The 23231-nt window shown below is 40.1% G+C and overlaps 2 protein-coding genes across 3 annotated transcripts in view; one reads left to right on the forward strand and one right to left on the reverse strand.

The window, feature by feature from the left end:
- RASGEF1B (RasGEF domain family member 1B) overlaps positions 1-23231 on the reverse strand; it is a 563490-nt gene that overhangs the window by 503989 nt on the left and 36270 nt on the right. The gene's annotated exons all lie outside the window — the stretch shown is intronic.
- Positions 19984-20389, forward strand: LOC133092282 (PHD finger-like domain-containing protein 5A). The gene has a single exon (XM_061191526.1). The coding sequence runs from the start codon at positions 19984-19986 to the stop codon at positions 20296-20298; it is 315 nt and encodes a 104-aa protein (XP_061047509.1). The 3' UTR covers positions 20299-20389.

Genomic DNA, 23231 nt, shown 5'->3' on the forward strand with positions numbered 1-23231 from the left:
AGAAAGGATGGATCAGTTACTGAGAGACTGAAGAATTTGGAAGCAAAGGTTGTATTTTCATCTTTTCTGAGGACTGAGACTTGGAAAGAGAATGATATGGGAGGTACTAAAGAAAATGAGTTTTTCTAGACTAAGGTTTACAATATAGATAAATATGCTTCATGATTGGCTAGACTAAGCTTATCCATTTAGCAATTATATATTAAGCCCTTGTTACGTCTCAGGCACTGAAGGAATGTATTTCAGGAAAACGGTGAAGAATGGGTTTGCCTGGAGCCACCACTTAAGACGGGTGCAAGCCAAGCAGAAGGAGTGACCTTGTCTGGGAAACAGTGGATTAGCTTAACGAACTGGGGGTGGGAGCACCTAGAGGGTTGAGGGAGAGGCAATGACAACTGTGTTCAAATGTGTGAAGAGCTATTATAAGCAATTAGATTAGTTCTGTTCAGCCCTTAACTGTTAGACTCATGGATAAAAGGGTTGAGCAGGCAGAGTTTCGGTCTCACTGGAAATAAGAACCTTCAAACCATTATCACTGAAGCCTTGAGTACTAATGATTTTTTCATCACAGAAGATATTCAAGCAGGAGTTGAACGACTACTTGTTCTGGATGCTAAAGTGGGAATTCAAGCAGCACAACAGAGGGTGAATGAATTTAAAGTGCTTTCTGATCCTTAGATTCCATGAGATTCTTAAAGAAGAGAGCCTTATGCTTTTCATGTCAGTTCTGGGGCACCAACTCCTTCCCTGTCTTCTATTAGACTTGTTAAATTTGAATAACACACATGTTGTAATAAGATCATAAAACGTGTTTTATTTTTGTTGCACCCTAACATTTATGAATTGATTTGATTCATACCTTCTGTTTATCTCATTTTGTAAATAAGAAAACAGAGAACATTTGAGTTCAATACAACAGCAGTCAAGAAAGGGTTCACTGTGGAATACTACTCAGTCATAAAAAAGAAGGAAATGATACCATTTGCAGCAACATGGATGGACCTAGAGATTATCATACTAAGTGAAGTAAGTCAGAAAGAGAGAGACAAGTACCATACGCTATCACTTATATGTGGAATCTAAAATATGACATGTATGAACCTATCTATGAAACAGAAACAGAATCACAGACATAGAGAACAGACTGGTGGTTGCCAAGGGGGAGGGGGTTGGGGGAGGGATGCAGTGGGAGGATGGGGTTAGCAGATGTAAGCTTTTATATATAGAATGGATGAACAACAAGGTCCTACTGTAGAGCACAGAGAACTATATTCAATATCCTATGATAAACCATAATGGAAAAGAATATTAAAAAAGAATGTATATATATATATGTATAACTGAATCACTTTGCTGTACAGCAGTAATTAACACAACACTATACATCAACTATAGTTCAATTTAAAAAAAGAAAGGGTTCATTGTACTAATGTTCTGTTTCTTGAGCTGGATGGTGAATATAGAAACTTATTCCACCTATCTGTCTGTCTGTCTATCTATCTACCTTCCTATTTGTCTAACTGGAATGCTGCAGCTGAATTATAAAGACAGAAAAATAGCTAACATTAGAATGCTTACACTCTTTCTACTTTAGAGCCTATAACTTAAACTATCCTTATGTAAGATTAATAAAATATACCCTTAAGGTAAAGATTTTTTTATTTGGCTTCTGGATATTTGACCTCATAAAAACTTCACAATTACTACTCAAATTGCATTGCCTCTCTCTTGGCTTTGTGATTATATCAACTTCTCCCTTGAATTCCCCAAGCCGCTCAGGATATTACAAAATGAAAACAAACAACTGTCAAATCTCAAATATAATCAAACATACCATCCTTCTCAGGATGTCCTCTTTTTGTCTTTCTCTCCCCCTCACATGGCCTACCCAACCCCCTTCAATATGCACACGCACGCACACACACACACACACACACACACATACACGTACCTGCACACATGCACACACATACTCTGAAAAATTCATTGCCTGATTCCTGGCGGCTCTGAACACTGGCAAATTGCACAGCATCGGAAAATCCATATATATTCTAGCAGGCTGTGAAAAAGAATTTCCCCTGGAATTTGATGAGATGACCACCCAGAATCAGAATAACACTTATTCAAGACATTTAAAACAGACTGGACAAAGCACTAGAGATTATGATGTAAAGATCAATTCTCCCCTAGCAAAGAAATAGACTAGGTGATTTAATGTACTTTTCCCATTGTTAATTTCTATGATCTTGAGATTAATTTGAATGCAAACTGAATCCATTTGAATAATAGCTCAAGAAAAGAACTTGGTTGCTAATTTAATAGGTGCCAGGGCGTGAAAATTTATTGTCGTGATTATAGTAACTGAAACTAAGCTTGTAAAAATATTTTTGCAGAATATTAAACAGTTCTATAGTGACTAGGGCCACACACATATACATACAACATAGCAGGCTCTCTTTTATCATGAGTTTATATTCTTCTTTAAGTGAAAAAGATGTACCAAGATGCTGTTGGGTTAGAATTGCCTTAGTATGTCTTACTCTGATTTGTCATGGTTGCCTAAGAGATATGAGAGACAGCTCCTAAATAAGAAGATCACTTAGGACTGAAAGATGGCTGAAAGCTAGAACAAATATTCAAAACTGTAATTTTAAAGGAAGAACATGGCAGAGATGGGGGTGTGGTAGGGAGACATCTTCAGCAATTTGCATTTTGGGATTCATGTTTGCTTCTTTCAGCAGCATCTGTAGATCAAAGACACATCTTGCCCTTGTCCTTCTACTGTGAATTCCCTAATAGTTTGTATAAAATGCTCTAACTATAAGCATATACGTAAATGTTTGCATTTGCACATACATTATGGTACATGTTGCCTGAGAGATAAAAGAATAAATGACAAATACTTCCATATCCAATTAATAAAGAGAACAAAAAATGTATCACAATGACTTTGTATTTTGTTTGTTGATTTGGTTTTTGGATAAAGGAAAAGTCAGAAAAGAATCAAAACAGATGAGAAGGGGTTCATCTCCTAATTGCAAAAACCAATCAAAAGTTTAGTAATAACACCCACATTTTATTGGACATCCACTACATGCACAGTTTGTATCATTCTCTTAAATCCTTATAAAAATTGTGCATGCAGGCATTGTTATCCTCATTTTAGAGACAAAGAAACCAAGAATCAGAGAGGTTGGGCTTCCCTGGTGGCGCAGTGGTTGAGAATCTGCCTGCCAATGCAGGGGACACGGGTTCGAGCCCTGGTCTGGGAAGATCCCACATGCCGCGGAGCAACTGGGCCTGTGAGCCACAACTACTGAGCCTGCGCGTCTGGAGCCTGTGCTCCGCAACAAGAGAGGCCACGATAGTGAGAGGCCCGCACACCGCGATGAACAGTAAGTAGCCCCCGCTTGCTGCAACTAGAGAAAGCCCTCGCACAGAAACGAAGACCCAACACAGCCAAAAATAAATAAATAAATTTAAAAAAAAAAAAAAAGAAACAGCAGCTTAGGAAGTTTGAAAGGTTAAGCAAATGTTTAAAAAAAAAAAGAATCAGAGAGGTTAATTACCTTGCCCAAATAAGTAAGTGGCAAAGTAAAACTACCAACTAAGACCAAAGCCCCTGTTATTTCACCTGCATGTCTCAGTACCCACCATGGATATCTAAAGGGAGATGGTCCAGATTGAGAAATGGTGATTGGGCATGTCTTTTAGGGTTATTTTTAATTTAGACACAAGTATCCTCTCAAATAACTTTGCCACACCTGACAGCCCTAACAGAAAGAGTAATAAAATCTTGATTTTGCAAAACAGAGGACTGATACTGGTTTAATTTAAATCTTCAGACGCTGACTGTATTTTAACATATACTCTCGTGGATTCGACTCAAAGATGCAGGTAAGCACTATGGGAATTTCAGACAACACAAAAGACACACAGGTGAAGAGGGGGTGTGGAGGACATATCCTGGGACTCGTGAAGTCCCAGCTTAGAGAGGTGGTAAGAATTCTATACTGTTTCCTTTCATGACTTTTGTAGTTTTCAGCCCAGACACTTCCTTACATAGAAGGTTAGTGTGGAGAGAGTCCATTGGGTGGATTCTGTCCAATCACTTATAACATATTTAGATCTGGACTTTACTTCTTCCTGTTGTTACCTGCTCATTCAATGACTTCATAAGATAGTGCTGCAAGGACAATCAGGATTTGGTCTCAGAGACACAATCCCCAGAAATAGGTCTCTTCTAATGCAGATGTCGCATGTACCAGGATACAGCAATCATTTAACAAATATTTACCGAGTGCCTAAAGCAAGTAGGACACTGAGGAGAATACAAAGAAGCATTCCCTCAAGTGCTTAAAATCCAGCTGGGGATTTCAAAAGACAAGTAATGAGTGTAGGTGGCAAGTGATGGCTCTGGCCTGGCACTAGGCTCTGCAGCTTGGCCTGGATCCAGCCCAGGAATAAATCTACTCTTAGGCAGAAGGGATTACAGAAGCTGCCTGTGAAATCAGATCAGGTCTGTAAAGGACCAAACAGTCCCTGGCACACAGCAGGCACCCAATGAAGATGGTTTTTTTCTCTCTCCCCTTTCTCTCCCATTACTCCAGGGAATAGCACCAAGCTCTCCTTGCAGTCAACCAGCTTCAGTGTTGCTCCCCGGTCCTGATAACAGGACTTTTCTTTCTTCTTGAGCCCTTGGCTCCACTAGTTCAAGAACTCTGCCCTGTTCCCCAGCTTGGTTACTTGCCCACATCCCAGACCCTTAACAATTGAGGGCTCCATGCCTTGCTTTTGCTTGTCACTCTCCAAAGGACTAGCATTCCAAGCCACTTAGTGGCAGGAGCCTGCTCCAACAATGCCTATGGCCTGTTTGCCGGCTGTTTCAGATATTGCTTGCTCTAGTTTCTTATGCCCCACATGGGTCATCCAATTAGACCACAAATATCGATTCATTCCAGTGTACTGGCTGCTTAGAATACTTTGTTGGAAAGAAGTCCAAGGCCTTGTCTAGGTTCCAGAAAATAGGACGTCATTATCAACTAGTGATAGCTGTTCTTGGCATGGAAGGGTAGGGCTGGTGGGTACAAGGGCTGTATCCTTCCTAACCCTGTTTCACAGACTATTATCTTTTCATTACCCTCCTCACTCAGTACCATGTTTAACTTACCACAATTACCTACTTCCCAGCACTTGAAGTTGGATCTGTCCCTCTGACCCTACTTCAAAGACTCAGAATTGATACAGATCCAAATCCAAGTCTCCTCCCTGGCTTCACTATCTTATTGTCAAAGAAATCCTAAACTTAGCACAATAAAAATTATATAGTTCAGATTGGAGAGGTCAGGGTGAGAACAAGAATAAAACAGTACAGGCTAGAGGAAATATATTCAAAGATGTGGCATCTACAAAGTGTAGAATTATTCCAAGAATAAGCAGTCCACCATGATTGACAGTAACCCATTCATTCACATCTGTCTTTAAAATAGCGCACATCATAATTTGAACCCTGTTCTCTAGGACACGAGTATCAACAAAATCATTAACTCATATCCAAATCCTCCCAAAGAACTTGACATAAGGTTTTTTATCATTGAGTTGTTAGAGACTCTAACTAGGGAAATTAATTTGCTATCTACCTTGAACAATGTAAAAATTCAGATGTGTTTGCAATCCTAATTTTCAAGTGGCCTTTCATAAACTTGTTTTTCATGGCCCTTGGCTAATTAAGAACCCTAGTTTCCATGAATATTTTATTTTTCAGGTTGGTTAGGAAGGTTTATCGTCTATTCCCTTTATTTGTCTTTTTCTCCTTAATGGGACAAGACATCAGTTTGTCTGAACTGGCACACAACATTACCAAGAAAAAAACAGACTTAATGGTGGTCAGAGTTTCAAGTTGCTATGCTTTTATTTAGTCTGCAAATTGTGAGCAATATTTACCACAAAGAAATGAGAAACAAGGAATCACCTCGAGGTTTCTGGGGATTTATTTTCTGCATTTTTCTAGTATTTCTTTTACTACGTACTGTAAGGAGACCAAGTTTACATGCCAGAAAAGTAGATACCTATCCCTTTAGAAAGTTCTACAATTTCATCCATTACAATGGCTGCAAATGTATTTCTATCAAACCAGACTGTCTCCATTCATGTCTGTTTACAACAGTGCACTCTGCTCTTCTTTGTTTGCACCACTGAGAAAGGAAAGTTGTCACTTTTCTCTGTAGTCTAGGAGACATTCTTTGGAAGGGAGGAGTAAGGATGCCCAGTGATTAGAAAGAATATTCAAAATACTTGAACATCTTGGGACAAGAGATATTCCCCTCACAACTCCTATTTGTTTACAGCATGGTATTGTATCATTGTTAGTTTAAACTACAATCTAACTACAGTTGCCCTAATTAGAAATTAATACTCCAGGGGTAGTCAGCCACCATTTAATCAGAGGCAACTTCTACAAGCCTTCAGCTATTCTTATCGCTGATCAACACCAGAGGTTTTGACAACTGGCTTAACAAGTATTGAAAAGGGTTTTCATTGGTGAAATTAATGGCTTGTTAATTAGCAAAACAAATGCTAGAAATGGGTTACCATTGGTGAAATTAGAATTATTCAGAACAGATGATTTGGGACACTCACCTAGATACACATGAAAACAATATAGTAATATAATAAGTCCTGTAGTTGCCGCCTAATCTCTAAACAACCTGTGCCCAGCCAGTGGGTCAGAGGACTTTTGGTTTCCCCACAGTTCACTGAATCCTGACACTGCAAAAGTGCCACACTTGCCTCAGGTAAACCTTTCCTGCAAAAGGTAAGAAAGGTAAACCTTTCAGGTGACCAAAAAGGATAGAACTGGAGCTTCATCTACCTGCAGAACAATTTGTACGACTGTGCTTGCTAATAAGCATCTTCATGTGGGGAAGAATTCAGTATAATTCATTATAACCTGGCATCAAGAGTCTGTGTGTGTTGGAGGGGAGAGGTGGCTAATCATCATGCCCTTCTCACTAGTAGGGGCTACTGATATCTACCCCAAAGCATATCCAAGTTGGCCTAGGCCTGTTCACAAAAGGAACCCACCCTCCAAACATACCTGGACACACTGCTTCTTGCCAGACAATTCTATAATCTATATTCTAGCAAACCTACCTTTATGCTAATGGATTGATTTAAAGGATAAAACCAATATTGAGATAAGAAAACACAAATAAGACTGAGCCCTTGAGGGACAGAACAGATTGTGTAGTTAGACAATCACACTAAGCAATGATTTTATCTGCCATATCGTGACTACTTATTCTACAGCCAAACTGCATTTGAGCAAATTCTAGAATTATATTTGTTCCATGTGAAAACGGAAAATCAAATTAAATGTTACCAGAACCAAAGTGAGCAAGCCAGTTCTACTCAGGGGGTTGGAGGGTAGGGGATGGGGGGATACATGGGTGCATATTTCACACCAGTGGGGATCTATTCTGCACTGTTTCTTCTCTATTAAAGATGACTAGAGAAGGAAGAAAGGCCCAAGCTTTTCAGAGTATACTAATGGGTCTTCAGTTTGTAGAGAGAGGCCTGGAGCTGACTTTGAAGGGGGTAGGTAGAGAAAACCACACAATGAAATAGGAGAACTTTTAAGAGTAGCTGAGCCAGTAAAGAAAAACTGAGAAACAGAAAACCAAGAAAATGGAAGAAAACTAGAGTTCAGGCAAGAGTGGGACAGCACATGTGAAACAGTGAGTAGCTGATTTACAAACAGAACTAGAAGCCAGAGGTGACCAGGAAACAACTTCCCTTGAGAGACATCTGGATTTTACCAGCGTGAGTGTATAGACTTTGAATGTCAAAAACAGTAATTATGATCGGTAATAATTTTCTTTTTTACAGACCCTTTTGCCTAAATCAGAGAAAAGGCTCTGTGATGTTGTGATATAATAAGAAACACTGCTTGGTCTTCATCTCCCATTCCTGGCACAGACCTCTGAAAACCCTTGGAATGTCCTGAGTGATAGCGCTGAGAGGAGTGTATTTTGTTATTCGTAACAAGCTCTTTTCAGCCATACCTGAGTTTCTGCTAATGAGGTGACTCTTGGGGGATGGAACCAACAGGAACCAACAAGGAGATTCAAGGGTTGGGATTTTCAGCTCCCGCCCCCAACCTTCAGGGAGGAAAGAGAGACTGAAGATTGAGTTAATCATCAATGGCCAATGATTTAATCAGTCATGCCTACATAATGCACCTACATAAAAACTCTAAAGGCAGAAGTCTGGAGTGCTGCCAGGTCTGTGGACACATACAGGTGCAGGGAGGGTAGTGCATCCAAAGGGGCTGTAGAAGCTCCATGTAACTCCACCCCATACCTTGCCCAACCATCTATCCATTTGGCTGCTCATGAGCTGTATCCTTAATAATAAGCCAGTAATAATAAGTAAAACACTTTCCTGAGTTCCATGAGCTGCTCTAGCAAACTATCACACCTGAGGAGGGGGTGGTGGGAGCCCCCCATTTACAGCCAGTTAGTCGCAACCAAAGTGGGGGACTCAGTCTTGTGGGACTGAGTCCTTAGCCTGTCTTTAGCTAATTCCGGGCAGTCAGTGTCAAAACTGAGTGAAACTGTAGGATACCCAGTTGGTGTCTGCTGAAAATTGGAGAACTGCATGTTGCGGGGGCGGGGGGGGGAACTATCTGGTGTCAGAAGTCTTGTGAACACAGAAAGAGTGTTTTCTTTCAGGCTCCTTTCAAAAAAAAAAAATCCTACATACATAACTACACCCATAGAAGAAAACTGCAACATCAAGGAGCCAAAGGGGGGTTACTAAGGGAGCATATTAGCTTTTCTTAGAGTTCATGGCTCAAATAATGGAGACTTATTTACGGTACGTTGAGTCCAAGCTGCTCTCTGAAGCTCACTGGCAGGTGAGCAGACAAGCAGAAGCATTCCTCTAGGAAATCCAGGTAGAAGTGCTCCATGAAGCTGTTCCAGTTTGGTGGCATTTGACTCACAGCCAGGAGCCTGGGCTGTCTGTCTCTGCTCACAGAACCTTACCTCCTGTCGTCACCATCCATCCACAGGGTCTCCCCATCCTCCACCTTTCTACTCATACGCTCTGTCTTGAGATGGTTTTTACTTACTTTTAGAGGCTTTTCCCCATGTGAGCACTAACTAGCCCCCAAATGATGGCCCCTCATAACCACTACCTAAAGTAATTTTTCAGAGATGAACTTACACAGGTATGAATGTATAGATTAATACAAATATTTTCTACTTTATAGGTTTCACACTCAACCACCTCATATTCCTAAACAGTACTTCCATGAAATTCCTGAACTGAAGGCGAAACCACCACAAAGACTGCAGGTGATACAGCCCTGTGGTTAAGAGCACAGGTTCTGGAGCCATATTGCTGTGTGCACATCCTAGCTGTCCTACATGCTAGCTGTGTAACGTGGGTAAGTTAATTCACCTCTCAGGGCTTCAGTGTTCTCAACTTTGAAACGAGGCTGTTACAGTACCCAAATCATAGACTTGTTGTGAGAGTTAGTACGTTTTGTAAAACATTTAGCCGTGGGTGTGCTGGACTTGACTCCTTTTAGCTCACAAGAGCCTTTGGGCAGCATCTCTTCCCAAGTCTCCCTTCAGTGACATCACACATATGGCCTGGCACTGGTCGTGGTGGGAGTATTCACACCACAGAAACTGGCAGATGCTACAAATTAGAACTTTTTTTTTTTTTTTTTTATTGAGAGCTGATTGTTTAACATTTACCAGTGTACCCATGCATTTAGTGCAAGGGCTAGCACGTAGTTAGCTCTCAAGAAATATGAGCTATTCTTAACAGGAAAGATGATAAGGGGACTGTCTGGAAAGTTAAAGAATTTCCCCCCAACTTTTTCTCATCTTTGCAGTTATACAAAGAAAACTGAGTCAAACTATTCTTTGGTGATAGGGAAACTTCAAGCTAAACATATACCAAACGTCTCCAGCCCCAGCTAGCAACAATCTATATGTTCTTGACCAGAATCACCTTGCCCATTTCAATCTATGACATGGCACTAAGGTGCCTTATAAAAGATATATTGTACATAACATGTGAACACTTTTCCAGTGGTCCTGCCAAACTCAAGGACATGTGGGTTACATACTTCTACTGAAGTCTGTGAGTGAGTTCCTGCTTGGGAATCAGTTCAAGGACAAAACTCATAAGTACTTCATGAACAACACAGATATCTCAAAGATACAATTTTAAAGAAATGACTAATGGACTCCCTCATCACCCCAACCAAGAAAAAAAATCAGTGGAATAGAATCTTGTCAGAGTTTCCAGTTTGTTTGTAAAGGAGATGGATGCAGAATGAAAGAAATCAATCAAAAATGGTTTTCTTTTTCTTTCTCACGTTTACTGATAGAATTTAAAATCAAGATAAGTTTCCTAGAGTACTTACTGTGTAGTCTCTTTGGGCAGTGTGGAAATGAAGAAAATGGATTTTTAGTGTTTTATTTTATTTATTTTACTTTTTAGTATAAACAGGAAAAATGAATAAATCTACAAAGGCCAATGGACCATAGAAGTACAAATGGACCAGAGTTCAAGCAATAAGATCCTGCTTTGGGAAATCCTAAGTATTTCGGAAACACTATCAATAATGTTCTAAAATCTCCTTTTGCCACCCCTCTGTTATTAAGAATTTCATGATGTAACTCAGGCCCATAGCATACAACAGACCAGTAAATTACCACTGGATTTCATAAGTCTCAGCCAAGTATTTAGTCATTGTCACACTACAAGCTTAGGATCTTGCCCATAATTCTGGGTGAGTTGTTTATTATTCTAATCAGGTATCCACATAAGTGGGAAAGAAGAAAACTAGTTATTATAAATATACCAGCACATTATTCCTGAACTATAACACTTGAAAGTTTCTGTTGAATCAAAAAGCAAATTCTGTTCACATGCTACAGTCAACCTGGTGACTATTCCTAGTGCACTGCTATAGGCAGATGGGATCTGAATGACTGATTGTCTTAATATTTAGTTTAGTGGTGACAGGGGTGGTGTGGCACACACAGCACTCCCAGAGAAAAAAATAAGACAAGGTTTATGGCATTATCAACCCAGAAGAAAGTAAAGGAAAACATTCTGTTCCAGAGACAAAGATGGTCAGGAAACCACAGGTCCTCAAAAACAGTCATGCAAGGCGCACAGCTATCCACGCCCCAAGAAAGAAAGATAGAATACACACTTTCTTTTCTCTCTCCTCCATCAACAACAGAGAAGCCCTATTAACCGTGGACCATAAGAGTTCTTAGCACTGCAGGCTGCAATGCACTCCTCTCCCGCCAGCTTCCTGGCCTGAGGAAAGGGAGGAGGGTAGGGAAGAGGTGTCCTAGGAGAGAAGAGGCCTTTGGAGGCCAGCAGTGGAAAACAGATCCTTGTCTAAGAAAAGTAGGTCAAAAAACTACTGAACTCAACTGTTGACACACCTGAACATCACTGCCCCAGGGCTGCCACCCAAAGCCAAATCAAGACTTTCCCAAGTCCAAGTCCTACGGCATACAGGAAAGTTAGAAAAGTTAACTCTGTAGCCTGCCCAGCTTCTAACTTCTCTCCACGTAGAGTAGGGTTAGGAGGACAGATGCCTATATTAAAAATGCAAATTACTTTTCTCTCACCTTCCTTCCACCTTTTCAGAGAGCTCCATGTCCAACTATGCTCTTTCCTGTACCCACCTCTACCAAAGACCCATGTGACCTTGCTCATTTCATGCAGATGCATTTCATCTCACACTCACGCCCATTCTTCACTACTGCCAAGACTAGATCAAAGTGCTTGGCTTTGGAGTGAAGGGACTCCGGCTTTGGAGTGAAGGGACATGAATGCTGTTTTCACTACTTACTATCTCTTTAACCTTGGATGAATTACCCTCTCTGAGAGATAGTTTCTGCATCTAGGAATGAGAATAAATTCTATTCTCCAGGTTTGTTGTGGATTAAATGGGATAACATATATAAAATGACTGGCACATGATAAGCTATGAACCTCCTGAATGGGATTAAGTATGGGATTTAATATACATAATTTAAATAAATATAGAAGAGGACCTCGAGAAGCCTGAGCTCCAGGGCCAGATTTAGTGTAAGAGGAGGAGGAATGGGGTAGAAGAAAGGATGATAGAGGATAAAGGAAATACTATGGCTGTTTTAAATCCAAGATCTTGTCTTTGGATGCCAGTATGGTTGAGTCAGTATATAAAGAGAGGATTAAACTATACAAAACATCTAGAAAAACTGTTTACAAAGTTAAAGGGAATACTTCTTCTCTACTCCTGATGAAGGGAACTCATTCAGTGTAATACCCATGATCTCTCTGGGAGTAACCTACCTGATTGATAAATTTGAAGGAATAAACTGGACATGCTCAGTTCAGCTCTTCCTTTATACCTCTTGGTTCCTTTGTGTTCCTCCAGGGTAGCCCCAAGTCATGCCCTGACATCCCTTCTCCTCCATCCCTGCCCCACCCACAGAGAGTTGGCCATGGTTCAGCACAGCCCATAACCAGGTGGGAAAGTAGGATTAAATCTATCCTCCAACTGAGCCTTTATGAGTAACTAAAGATGAGCTCTCATCTATTTTACTCTGTTGTCTTAATTCTTACTTTTCTTAGCACTCAGGCAGGACAAAGGGTTTTATTTAATGGGCTCCCTTCAAGGATCCCAACAAACGTTAATGCTATTTATGGATATTGGAAAACTAACAAAGCAAAGAGAACACCCAAAACTAGTCTGGCTATGTCAGAATAATACTAATTAGAATAACTGGCAAAAAAATTCCACTATGACTAACTGTCATATGTATAATAACTACTAAAAATACCATTCATGTGGGTCATCTGATTTTTCTTTGAAATGTAATGTGTTAAATTTAATAAATGTGTTTCAATATATTTAGGCTTCCTCTGTTCTTCTAGCACTCAAACATTACAAAATTGAGAAAAAATGGTAACCACTTGAGTGGATACAGTCTAAGCAACCTGATTAAACCCTAGTCCTTGCCCCCAGCTGGACCCTGCCCTGTGGGCTTTCCTGAACTGACCTGCAGGAAGTCGATTCACTGCTTACAGTAAGTTTTGTATGCACCAAGGGATCCACACCTTCCACCGTAGGGAGGTAGTTACTTAGAGAGAAAGCAGTTAAAATGTGAAGTTCATCATCAGTGGAAGCTCACAGGATGACCCAGAGGGCCTACTTCTTGGAGAGAAAATAGGATTTTAACTGACAGATTCGAGCCTAGGTTCCTCTCTAGGACCTCCCAATAGAGGTCATGAACTGTGATGTAACTGCACGGTTTCAAACCACTTTCAGTTCAGTTCACACCCGGCCCCCATGGAATGCATTTCAGGCTTCCACCTCTCTCTGCATGCCAGTCTCAATCACCCCGTCCCGCTCCCAGCCACCCTATGTTTATGACTTTAGTATGAGAGGTTTAAACTGCGTCTGTCTCTGTTACTGACTGTTCACCTTTCATCCACAATACTTGAGTCCTTCCCTAAATCACTCCCTTTGAGATAAGTGAGTGGGTTCTTCATGCTCCTGTACAAGTAGCTTTCTTGACCCAATTATAGTCAGACTGAGACTCTAACAAGTTTTTACCCTTGAAACTAACCAAGGATCCTGAAGCTTGGGGGCTCTATTCTCCTATTGGTGGTAAGATCCTTAAAGTTTGGGGCTATGTTTTGTTCACTTCTGAATTCCCCAGTGCTTCGAAGAGCAGCTCTCATGAGTAGCTGTCGGATAAATCCTTGCAAATGAATAATGAAGCACTTACACTCTAACAGGAAAACTCAAAAGCTTTAGGAAATGCTCCATAAATCAACAAGATGATGAGCAAGAAGGATGACTCAAGAGACCTGCTTATAATGGTATGAGAGACTAGGACCCCAACTCAGTCAGATTTCACTACCTAGGAGAAGAATTTCTTCTTTTACACCCTCAGATGTGCTGGGCTGTTTCCATTTTTGCTGGGTTTGGCCGCTCAGAACCCTCCTCTCCCCCATGCAGCTTGAGTACTTTTTCTATCCTATATTTCATCTGGCAACTTTTTAGGAAAAAGCTGAACACACACACACACACACACACACACACACACACACACAGTGGTTCTTGGTGACCTCTAATTGGTATAAACTGATCAACACATTGCTCTGCCTTGGCCACTGTGATTGCTTCAGGGATGTCACAGAAGGTGAGATTCCACCCCAGCCAATGAGATATGGAGAACTCCTTCTTGGAGGCTTCTAAGAAACATAGTTCTTTGCTCTCTTGTGACCGCTACTGAAAGTCGTGCTGTCTACCCTTGCAGGACATAAGCAAGGAAGCATAGAGCCGCCAGAAGCTGCTAGCAGCCATCTTGTGGCAAACCACACAAGGCATAATGAAAACAGAGAAGAGGAAGGAAGCGACAAAATGATAGACTCAATGAACCACTGGCTCCAGCCTGACCTGAAGCCTGACCTACCTCTGTGAGTTCTCAGTTACATGAGCTGATAAATGCCTCATTATTTTAGCCAATTTGAGACCAGTTTTCTGTTACCTGCACATGGCTAAAGCCAAATTCAATTAATTGATCAAGGCAGCTCTTAGTAAGTTGCTATGTCCTCAATGAGTTGAAAAGTTTAAACACATCAAGGTCAAGGGACCCACTAGGAGGACTTTCAATGCAGCAAAAAAAGTGAGAGAATGCAAAAGCCTCAGTACTTCCCAGCCTATGCCCTCACCTCTGGCCATTTCAGCCTCTTTGGATTCCTTCAGGCATTTATCTGCATTCATTACGTGCTAATTATGTTCAAGCCAGTGCCTAGAGAATGAACAAAAACACTGTCTCTACTTTCTAGAAGCTCATAAATAACTATAGAATGTGTGTAGGTAAAGACTTAGAAGTATTAAAAAACTAAAATGAAGTTTTAAAAGTGGATTTCCCCCTAAATTCCCTTTAATTTTAAGCCATATTTTTTTACAATTTCAACTTGGATTAAAAATAACTTCACAGTAAACTACAAATGTATTAACGGTAAGTGCCAGAGCAGTGGAAAATCTAACAAAATAATATCTGTGAAACCTTTTGTGCAGCACAATGTACCATGCACCCATGTACTGTTTCATAAACAATGACGGCCAAGAATTATTGGACATCTACTGTATGCCATGTGCCAGTAATACTGAACATTCTGTATACATTGTCTCAATCTCTACCACAAATTGTTATTCCCGTTTGATGGATGAGAATGCCAAGGCACAGAGAATGTAATTGATTTGCCCCAGACCACACAGTGAGAAAGCAGTGGGCTAGGACTTGAACTCAGGCAATCTGACTTCAAATCCTGGATCCCTCACTACTGTGTTATTCTGTTAAAAGATTTCATAACATACGGTGGGCAGAATAATGGTCCCCCAAAGATGTCCATGTTCTACTCCCCTATGACTATGTCAGGCTACATAGCAAGGGGGACTTCAGGTTGCTGATGGCATTAAGGTTGTTAGTCAGTTGACCTTGAGCTGTGAAGATTATCCTGGATTATCCGGTTGGACCCAACATAATCACAGCAATGACAAAAGCAGAAGTCAGACTGATACAACGTGAGAAAGACTCAACCGGCCATTGCTGGCTTTGAAGAGGAAGGAAGGGGCCATGAGCCAAGAAGTGAGGGCAGCTTCTGGAAGCTGGAAAAGGTGAGAAAGCAGATTCTCCCCTACAGCCTCCAGATAGGATCGCAAGCCTGTCAGCACCTTGATTTTAGCCCAGTAAGATCCATTTTTGGACTCTGACCTCCAGAACTGAAAAATAATAAATTTGTTTTGTTTAAAGCCACTAAGTTTTTGGCAGTTAGTTACAGCAGCAACAGGAAACTAACATACAAAGTATGTATACATTTTCACACCATGTAGGTAAAAAGATGAATAAGATAACAATGGTCCCCAAGATATTATTTTTTAAAAGTGAGTCAAAATCCAACCCTATGGGAAAAGAAGCACTGGCCTTGGAGATACCAGAGTTTGGTTCATACTGACAAGTAACTAAATGACCTTGGGCAAGTTACCAAGCTCTCTGAGTGAGTTTCCTCCTCTGTAAATCAGGGATTACTCTTCTCATAGGGCTGGAATAAGAACTAAGAGAGTTTTTAGAAACAAGCTAACACAATGCTGGGCACTCACCTGCCCCTTTCCTCTTATAAACCCCCAAAGGAACACTGAGAAAAAAACACAATCATCTTAGGAAAAAGCTGTATTTTATTAATATTAAGGATATCAAACAATTTAAACATCAATGTAATTTGCTATATGGAAATGGTGTGAATTCTAAAAAAAGAGATCAACATACCCCAAATTTTAAGGCAAGAAGTTTCTCATCCTAGGGGTCATGCTAGAGCTTTGGTCTCTCTCTTCTCTCTGTTTCTGTCTGTCTGTTTGTCTGTCCGTCTCACTCTCTCTCCAGGGATCAAGTTAAAGTAAGATAGTTGTCCAACAAAAAGAAAGATGTAAACACATTGATTTATGTCCATTTTGCTGTTCAAATAACTAGCACTGTTTTCGTTACATAGGTTGCTTCTCAAGAGGAATATATATTTTTAAAACGGCCTTCTCTGGGGCTTCGACTGAGATCTGCAATATCAAGGTTTTACCCTTTCCCCCAGTGACCCATTTGTCTGAGGGAGGCATTCAATTAGACTGCCAGAGCAAATTGATTCAGTATTGACCAGGAAAGGCTTCTCACTTGAAAGACATATTACACCAAGGTGGAGGTGTCACTGCCACCAGTCAATACTCAAGTGCAAAGGCCCAGATGATTCAGGAATAGGAAATGAGCAAAGGTCCTCCACAGGCATTTGGAGCAGAAAATTCTCCTCTTTCTCTTACAGAAGAGGTAGCGTGGGAGTGAGAAACCCAATAAATTGGGTTTTCGTAAAGGTAGGAAACTGATTCCCAGTCTCTGCTAGCAGTAAATGGGAATAAGGAAAATGGAAATTCAGGAATGAGGCAAAGGTTACTTCACCTCAAGATCCAAAACTGGGATTTGAGGTTTCAGTAACCTTATCTCTCAAGGTCATTGCTCTTTAGAGAAATACCCCTGCTCTTTTCAGATACCCTTGCCTCTCCTCCCTCTGCAGATGTAGCCATGAAGCCCAGGTCTGACAAATTTATCAAAACTCTCTCTTTACGACCTTCACACATTGTGTTTATCAACAAAAGATAGACACTCAGTTGTTTTAGACAAGAAATTGGGTCCCTTTACATCCAGACCATCAAAAAGCACTGTATACCCAGTGAGACAGAAATAAATGCTAATCGATGATAAGCACGCTTTATTTAATATAAAACTGGTACTCAGATTAAAGGGCAGGAAGGACCCAAGTTTGTGGTGTCTGATGTTGGCTTTTAATCTTTATTATTTCTCAAATGATGGCTTTGATTTGTTGAAATGTTTTATAGCCTTGAATATCTGACAGAATAAATTAAACCCTTTCTAAGAGCTTTCCCTTGATTATCCCAAGTACCCACTATAGATAAGATTGTCCTTTACATCCCACTTGAAAAATCATAAAATTGGTTCCATTAAAATAATTAGGACCCCCACCTTCATTTTAAGATTTAGCCTCTACATATTTACAGCACTGCTATTTTATTTACATTTTCACATCCTTGGAACAGGGTGACCATTTTCATTGTGTGGCACACATATTATTAAAGACTTGTAGTTTCCAAATGTCACTGGTGAAAGCTGAAATCCACTATCATTTACTCTCAGAAATGAAGCCCATCATGCTGTGCACTTGCAGAAAAGAATAAAGAGGTTTAAACCAGAATCTGCATAATCCCACTGCAGCAGTACTGGGAGAAAAAAAAAAGGCATCATCTCTGATATGCAAACTCAGGGGAAAAAAATGGCATATATTACAAATCAGGCCATGTGAATGCACAGTACCCAAGAATATGCTTAAATAAGTACACACATTGTGATGAATCTATTCAAGGCACTGATGATCATTTTCTAAGCTACTTCATAAAGTTCCTCAGACACACATATATGCACAATTCTGTAGTGAAAATACAGCTGCCATTCCTTCTATTTTCATTTGGAAGCCAATGGCAGATAAAATGAAAAACCCTGTCTTCAACCCTATCCAAAAAGATCCTCCTCAGAGAATACTTCTTTCATTTATTATTTCTTTCTAAATAAATTTCTAATATTATTCATATGCCTGATTGAACAAATATTTCTAGTATTAAGTTAAAGGGGAATAAGGAAATGGGTGAGCACATGCCCAAGGCAGAGAGGAAAATGTCCTATATACTCCAGAACCTTGCTCAAACTAAAAGGATAGAAGGGGACATGTTTCTCAAAGAATCCATTTCTTCTAACAATAACTCAATTTCAAATAATGGTGTTAGCCACTAAAATAATAACTATGAAGATTATGTAAAAAACATGGAAAAGAGTTTATAAAATGTAAAAGCAAAAGAAAACATGGAATTGTGTCTATACTATTACTGCAACCTTGAGAAATTATTTATATAGGTATATTTATACCTATAGAGAAAAGGTCATAAAAATATACACAGATATGATGATAGTAATTATTTTTGTGTAGGAGAGTGGTGGCAGTTAAGGATGCATTTTTTCCTTATTCTCCTTATCTGTCATTTCTAATATTTTTACAATGAAAATATATTGCTTTTTAATTTAATTTAAATTTTTTTAAATCTTTAATTTTAAAGATACAAGAGGCTAAAGACTCTAAACCCCATCTCCAACTTTTTTGTAGGGAAAATTATGTTCTCAAAGCATTGAATTCACAAGGCTAGGAGAAAATATTACCATTTGCGGCTTACTATATCTGCTACTTATTCATTATGAATTTCTTAAATTGGAGAAGGCCATACCTGCTGGGAGAACTTGGGAAGGATGAGTAAGGAAACCCAAGAAGGAAAGTATCAAGTACAATTGAAGCTAATGAGTTTCCTGGATGTTTACTCACAACATTGATGGTGTTCAGGATAACCTACCCCAAGATATGGCACCTTGGCATAAACTGAAAACAATTTAAGAAACGCCACATGCAGGAAGGACTTTCTGAACTTCCCCTGAAGTAGGTCACAAAACCCTTATGGGAGAGGGGCCCTCCCTATGCAGGGAGGAAAGGAACATCCTTATTTCCCAGGTGGAAGGATGCTGAAAGGAATCTGAACAGGCCTTGCTCTTTTCCCGTGTACTACCCTTAGCTCATACTCTGTTATCCTATAGCATTTTTCCACAACTCTCCACTCTTCATCAAACCTAGCGTGAAAATGCTCTGGCTTAATCGCTTCTTCAAGTCTTTGTTTCCTTATTAAGGCTCTCGTGTCATGTAAAAGTTATATTAAATACATTTGTATGCTTTTTTCTTGTTAATCTGTCTTGTTATAGGGGCCCCAGCCAAGAACTTAGAAGAGGAGAAGGAAAAGATTTTCCCTCCCCGATAGCATCATGAAGAAAAACGATATTAGCACACCACGTTAAGTCCAAATCATTTCAGAAAAATATTTAAGTAATGGGTAGAAAGGGCTCTTCCCTTCCCTCACCACAGCACCCCTCAGCCTCGGTCTACACCAGCTTAAGGTTAGCTCCTTTCCTTCCAATAAAGTGTTCACACGCAGGGAGAGGAAGGAGGTAATACTGGAGGCTTTATTAACATGTGAAGAACTGTGAGTGAATGTGCTACTCACAAAACTGAAAAATTAGGAACCATGGATTTAGACTAGGCCTCACAGGATACCAAGTTCAGCTACTCTTATGAAGTTCTATCGGTGTTCATATCCTTTGCACTATTCCCTTGATAACAAAGACGAGAATCTTTCTTCAACAGAGACTGTCAGCTGTGACAAAGTCAGGAAAGATTTCTCACTTGGCGAGTGTCTTTTAGAAAATAATCATGGGTGGCATAGAGGGAGCTATGGCTAAACATCACCCGGACTTGATCTTTTGCCTCAAGCAGGCTCGTGCTGCCATTGGAAGACTGTGTGAAAGATGTGATGGCAAGTGTGTGATCTGTGACTCCTATGTGTGTCCCTGCACCCTGGTGCGCATGTGTGATGAATGTAACTATGGCTCTTACCAGGGACGCTGTGTGATCTGTGGAGGCCCCGGAGTTTCAGATGCCTATTTTTGTAAGGAGTGCACCACCCAGGAGAAAGACAGAGATGGTTGCCCAAAGATTGTCAGTTTTGGGAGCTCTAAGACAGATCTCTTCTATGAACGCAAAAAATAGGGCTTCAAGAAGAGGTGATTGGTGGGCTGCCTCTTCCTCCCCCCATCAAGCTGCTGCAGCTGCCAAAAGAGATGCCTACAGAAAGGAAGCGGAGCACAGAGCATCACCGGAATTCCCTATTAGTACACTGGCACCTTTCCACCCTTTCCTCTCCTCTCACCCAGACATGGTAGGAATGGAAAAAAAAGATTCTTTGCAGAGCACTCTGGCAGACTGTATCACAGAAAAATTGATAGATTGGTTCATGGCGTTTCTTAAATTCAAGAAGCAAGACTGTGTTATCCACATCGAGAAGTTCTGTACACCAAAAGCTTCTAAAACAGGAATGATCTATCAGTTCAGTCTTCTGTTTGAGGAGCTGTGAAGCTAGCTGCAGTGAGAAGCGCGTTCTTGCAGCAGCTCCGATGGCAGTTGTCCTTGATGAAACATCTGCAGGGTGGTAGTGGGCTCTCAGAACAATAAGTGTGGGCATTTCATCTGTAACACCCACCAGGTGGTACTGGTTCATGTTATTTTTCTTCTAAAAATTGGAAACCCTTTCTGTTGCTATTGTATTAATAAAGCAAGTGTTTATTTTCTGGTAGTCAGCCTATTTTCTGGTAGTCAGCCCCTTCCCAATTTAATCTTAACTCTAGGAATTCTAGTCACCCAGGAATTTGTGATTCAGAATAAAGGTATTGGGATTCATGCAAAAAAGGAAATAATCATGGTAAGAGAAAGCACTTGTGATGTTTAGGAAAAAAATGTAGAGTTCTTGTTTAAGTATCTACACATAAATTAACCAGTCACAAAGAATAAGTAACACTGAAGGGAACAATACTGATATGTAAGCAAGATGCCAAAAAGCAAGAAATCTAATAACCAGACTCTCAACTCTGTGTGTCTACAGCATCAATTGAATATTTAAAAACCTGAACATGTAATGGTAAAACGAATAGACACTCTAAGAATGGGCTAAGCAAAGCCAGTTCATACTTTCCCATGGCTAATTTGCAGAATGGGAAAAGTACTTTTGGAGGAAGGTAAAAGCACATAGCTTGTTATTTAAGTATTTACCAAAATTAAAATGAAGGACAATCAACATACTAAACTACATAATACTGATTTTTGCTCTACAGTTTCAGCAGAGACAGGAAGTCTCACCAAACATTCCATCAGCTCCTCAATGTAAGAAAGAAGCAGCCACATCACTGGGTCACTACTTGAAGGACAGGGTCTCGAACCACAGCAGCCTTTGCGTGAGCCACTGTTGTGTTAAACCAACTAGGCTTTGGGGATTGGGTGTTCCCACAGCTTGACCTAGCCTACCCTGACTACAATAGTCAACTCTAACTTTTCTTCGCCTTAGTCAACATTAACTTTTCTTCTGCCTTGCCATAAAATTGATAATTCAAAAAGAGTCAGGCTTCCCTGGTGGCGCAGTGGTTAAGAATCCGCCTGCCAGTGCAGGGGACACGGGTTCGAGCCCTGGTCCAGAAAGATCCCTCATGCTGCGGAGCAACTAAGCCCCTGCACCACAACTACGGAGCCTGCGCTCTAGAGCCCGCGAGCCACAACTACTGAAGCCCGTGTACCTAGAGCCCATGCTCTGCAACAAGAGAGGCCACCTCAATGAGAAGCCCACACACTGCAACGAAGAGTAGCCCATGCTCACCGCAACTAAAGAAAGCCCGTGCACAGCAACGAAGACCCAATGCAGTCAAAAATTAATAAATTTAAAAAATAAATTTAAAAAAACCAAAAAAACAAAAAGAGTGAATAATGCTAATTTATATACATACATACATACATATATATATATATATATGAGAAGCAGCAAGGGCTATCCTAAATATTTAGAGTTTTAATACACATTATATCAATTGACATTAATTGGTGTCCCATGGGGAAAAAAGGGGTTTCATAGTCAAGTAATCCTTAAATCCTAGAGATTTAAAATGTAAAGACAAATATTAAAGACTCTGAAAAGTCCTACACCAAAGAATAGGTGTAACTGCCCAATCCAGCATTTTTCAAGTAAACTAACAATATTTCAGTGAAAAAGAGCTTGGGAAATGCTAATTCTATTCCCCCCAGCCCCCCCAAAAACTAATTTGCATGCTAATAAAATCTGTATCCAGCTACTATTGAAATTTATTTGCATTCCCTAAGCAAATATCACCTGGTAAATGAAGAAGGTGATAGTCAAGATACTTAACCTCAGTATATCCCAGACATCTGTCAGTCAGAATGCACTCTAGGCCATGAAAACGCCCTACTGTGCCAGGCTGTAATTGTTTAATTGCTGGATTGTAGGAAGGTCCAGGATGCAGAGGGCAGAGAGAGGGGTAGGTACTCAGAACAGTGGCTATACACCAACAGGTATAATTGATATTTTACATCCAATACTAACTAAATATCAATTGCGCCTAAGGGTAAGTGATAGATAACGCATTTACTTTAAGATTATGATTTGAACATTTCTTCATCTTCACTTGCCTAAAAGGCCTAAGTCTTGCTTAATAATTTATTTCTGAAGACCTTTTATTTTTCAGTGGGTAGTCAACAAATTTAACAGGTATGGAAGTCCAGAAAATGTTTAATAGGCACCTATCATATGACAGGCACTGTGGTAGATGTTTTCATAAAATTAAACAAGAAAACATGTTTTTCTGTAACCCAGGGCATGTTAAGACATTTAATTGATACATACTTGCAGACTGAAATATTGACAATGCAATAGTTTAACTGGATATTTGACAAATGTAGTTCAAAGAAATTTTTAAGTCTGTTTCATTGTATTGAAACTAAAGACACAGCATGAACATACCTAGTATACATTTCCTTGTATGGAAAACTATTTGGCTTTGTTGAAAGAGTATCTGAATGTAAGTTTTATTTTACAGGTAAAAGATTCTCCTCACCGCTTGGAATCAACTTATTGAACTCTGTTT

The sequence above is a fragment of the Eubalaena glacialis genome, chromosome 5, assembly GCF_028564815.1.
Source record: "Eubalaena glacialis isolate mEubGla1 chromosome 5, mEubGla1.1.hap2.+ XY, whole genome shotgun sequence".
Classification (NCBI taxonomy): Eukaryota; Metazoa; Chordata; class Mammalia; order Artiodactyla; family Balaenidae; genus Eubalaena; species Eubalaena glacialis.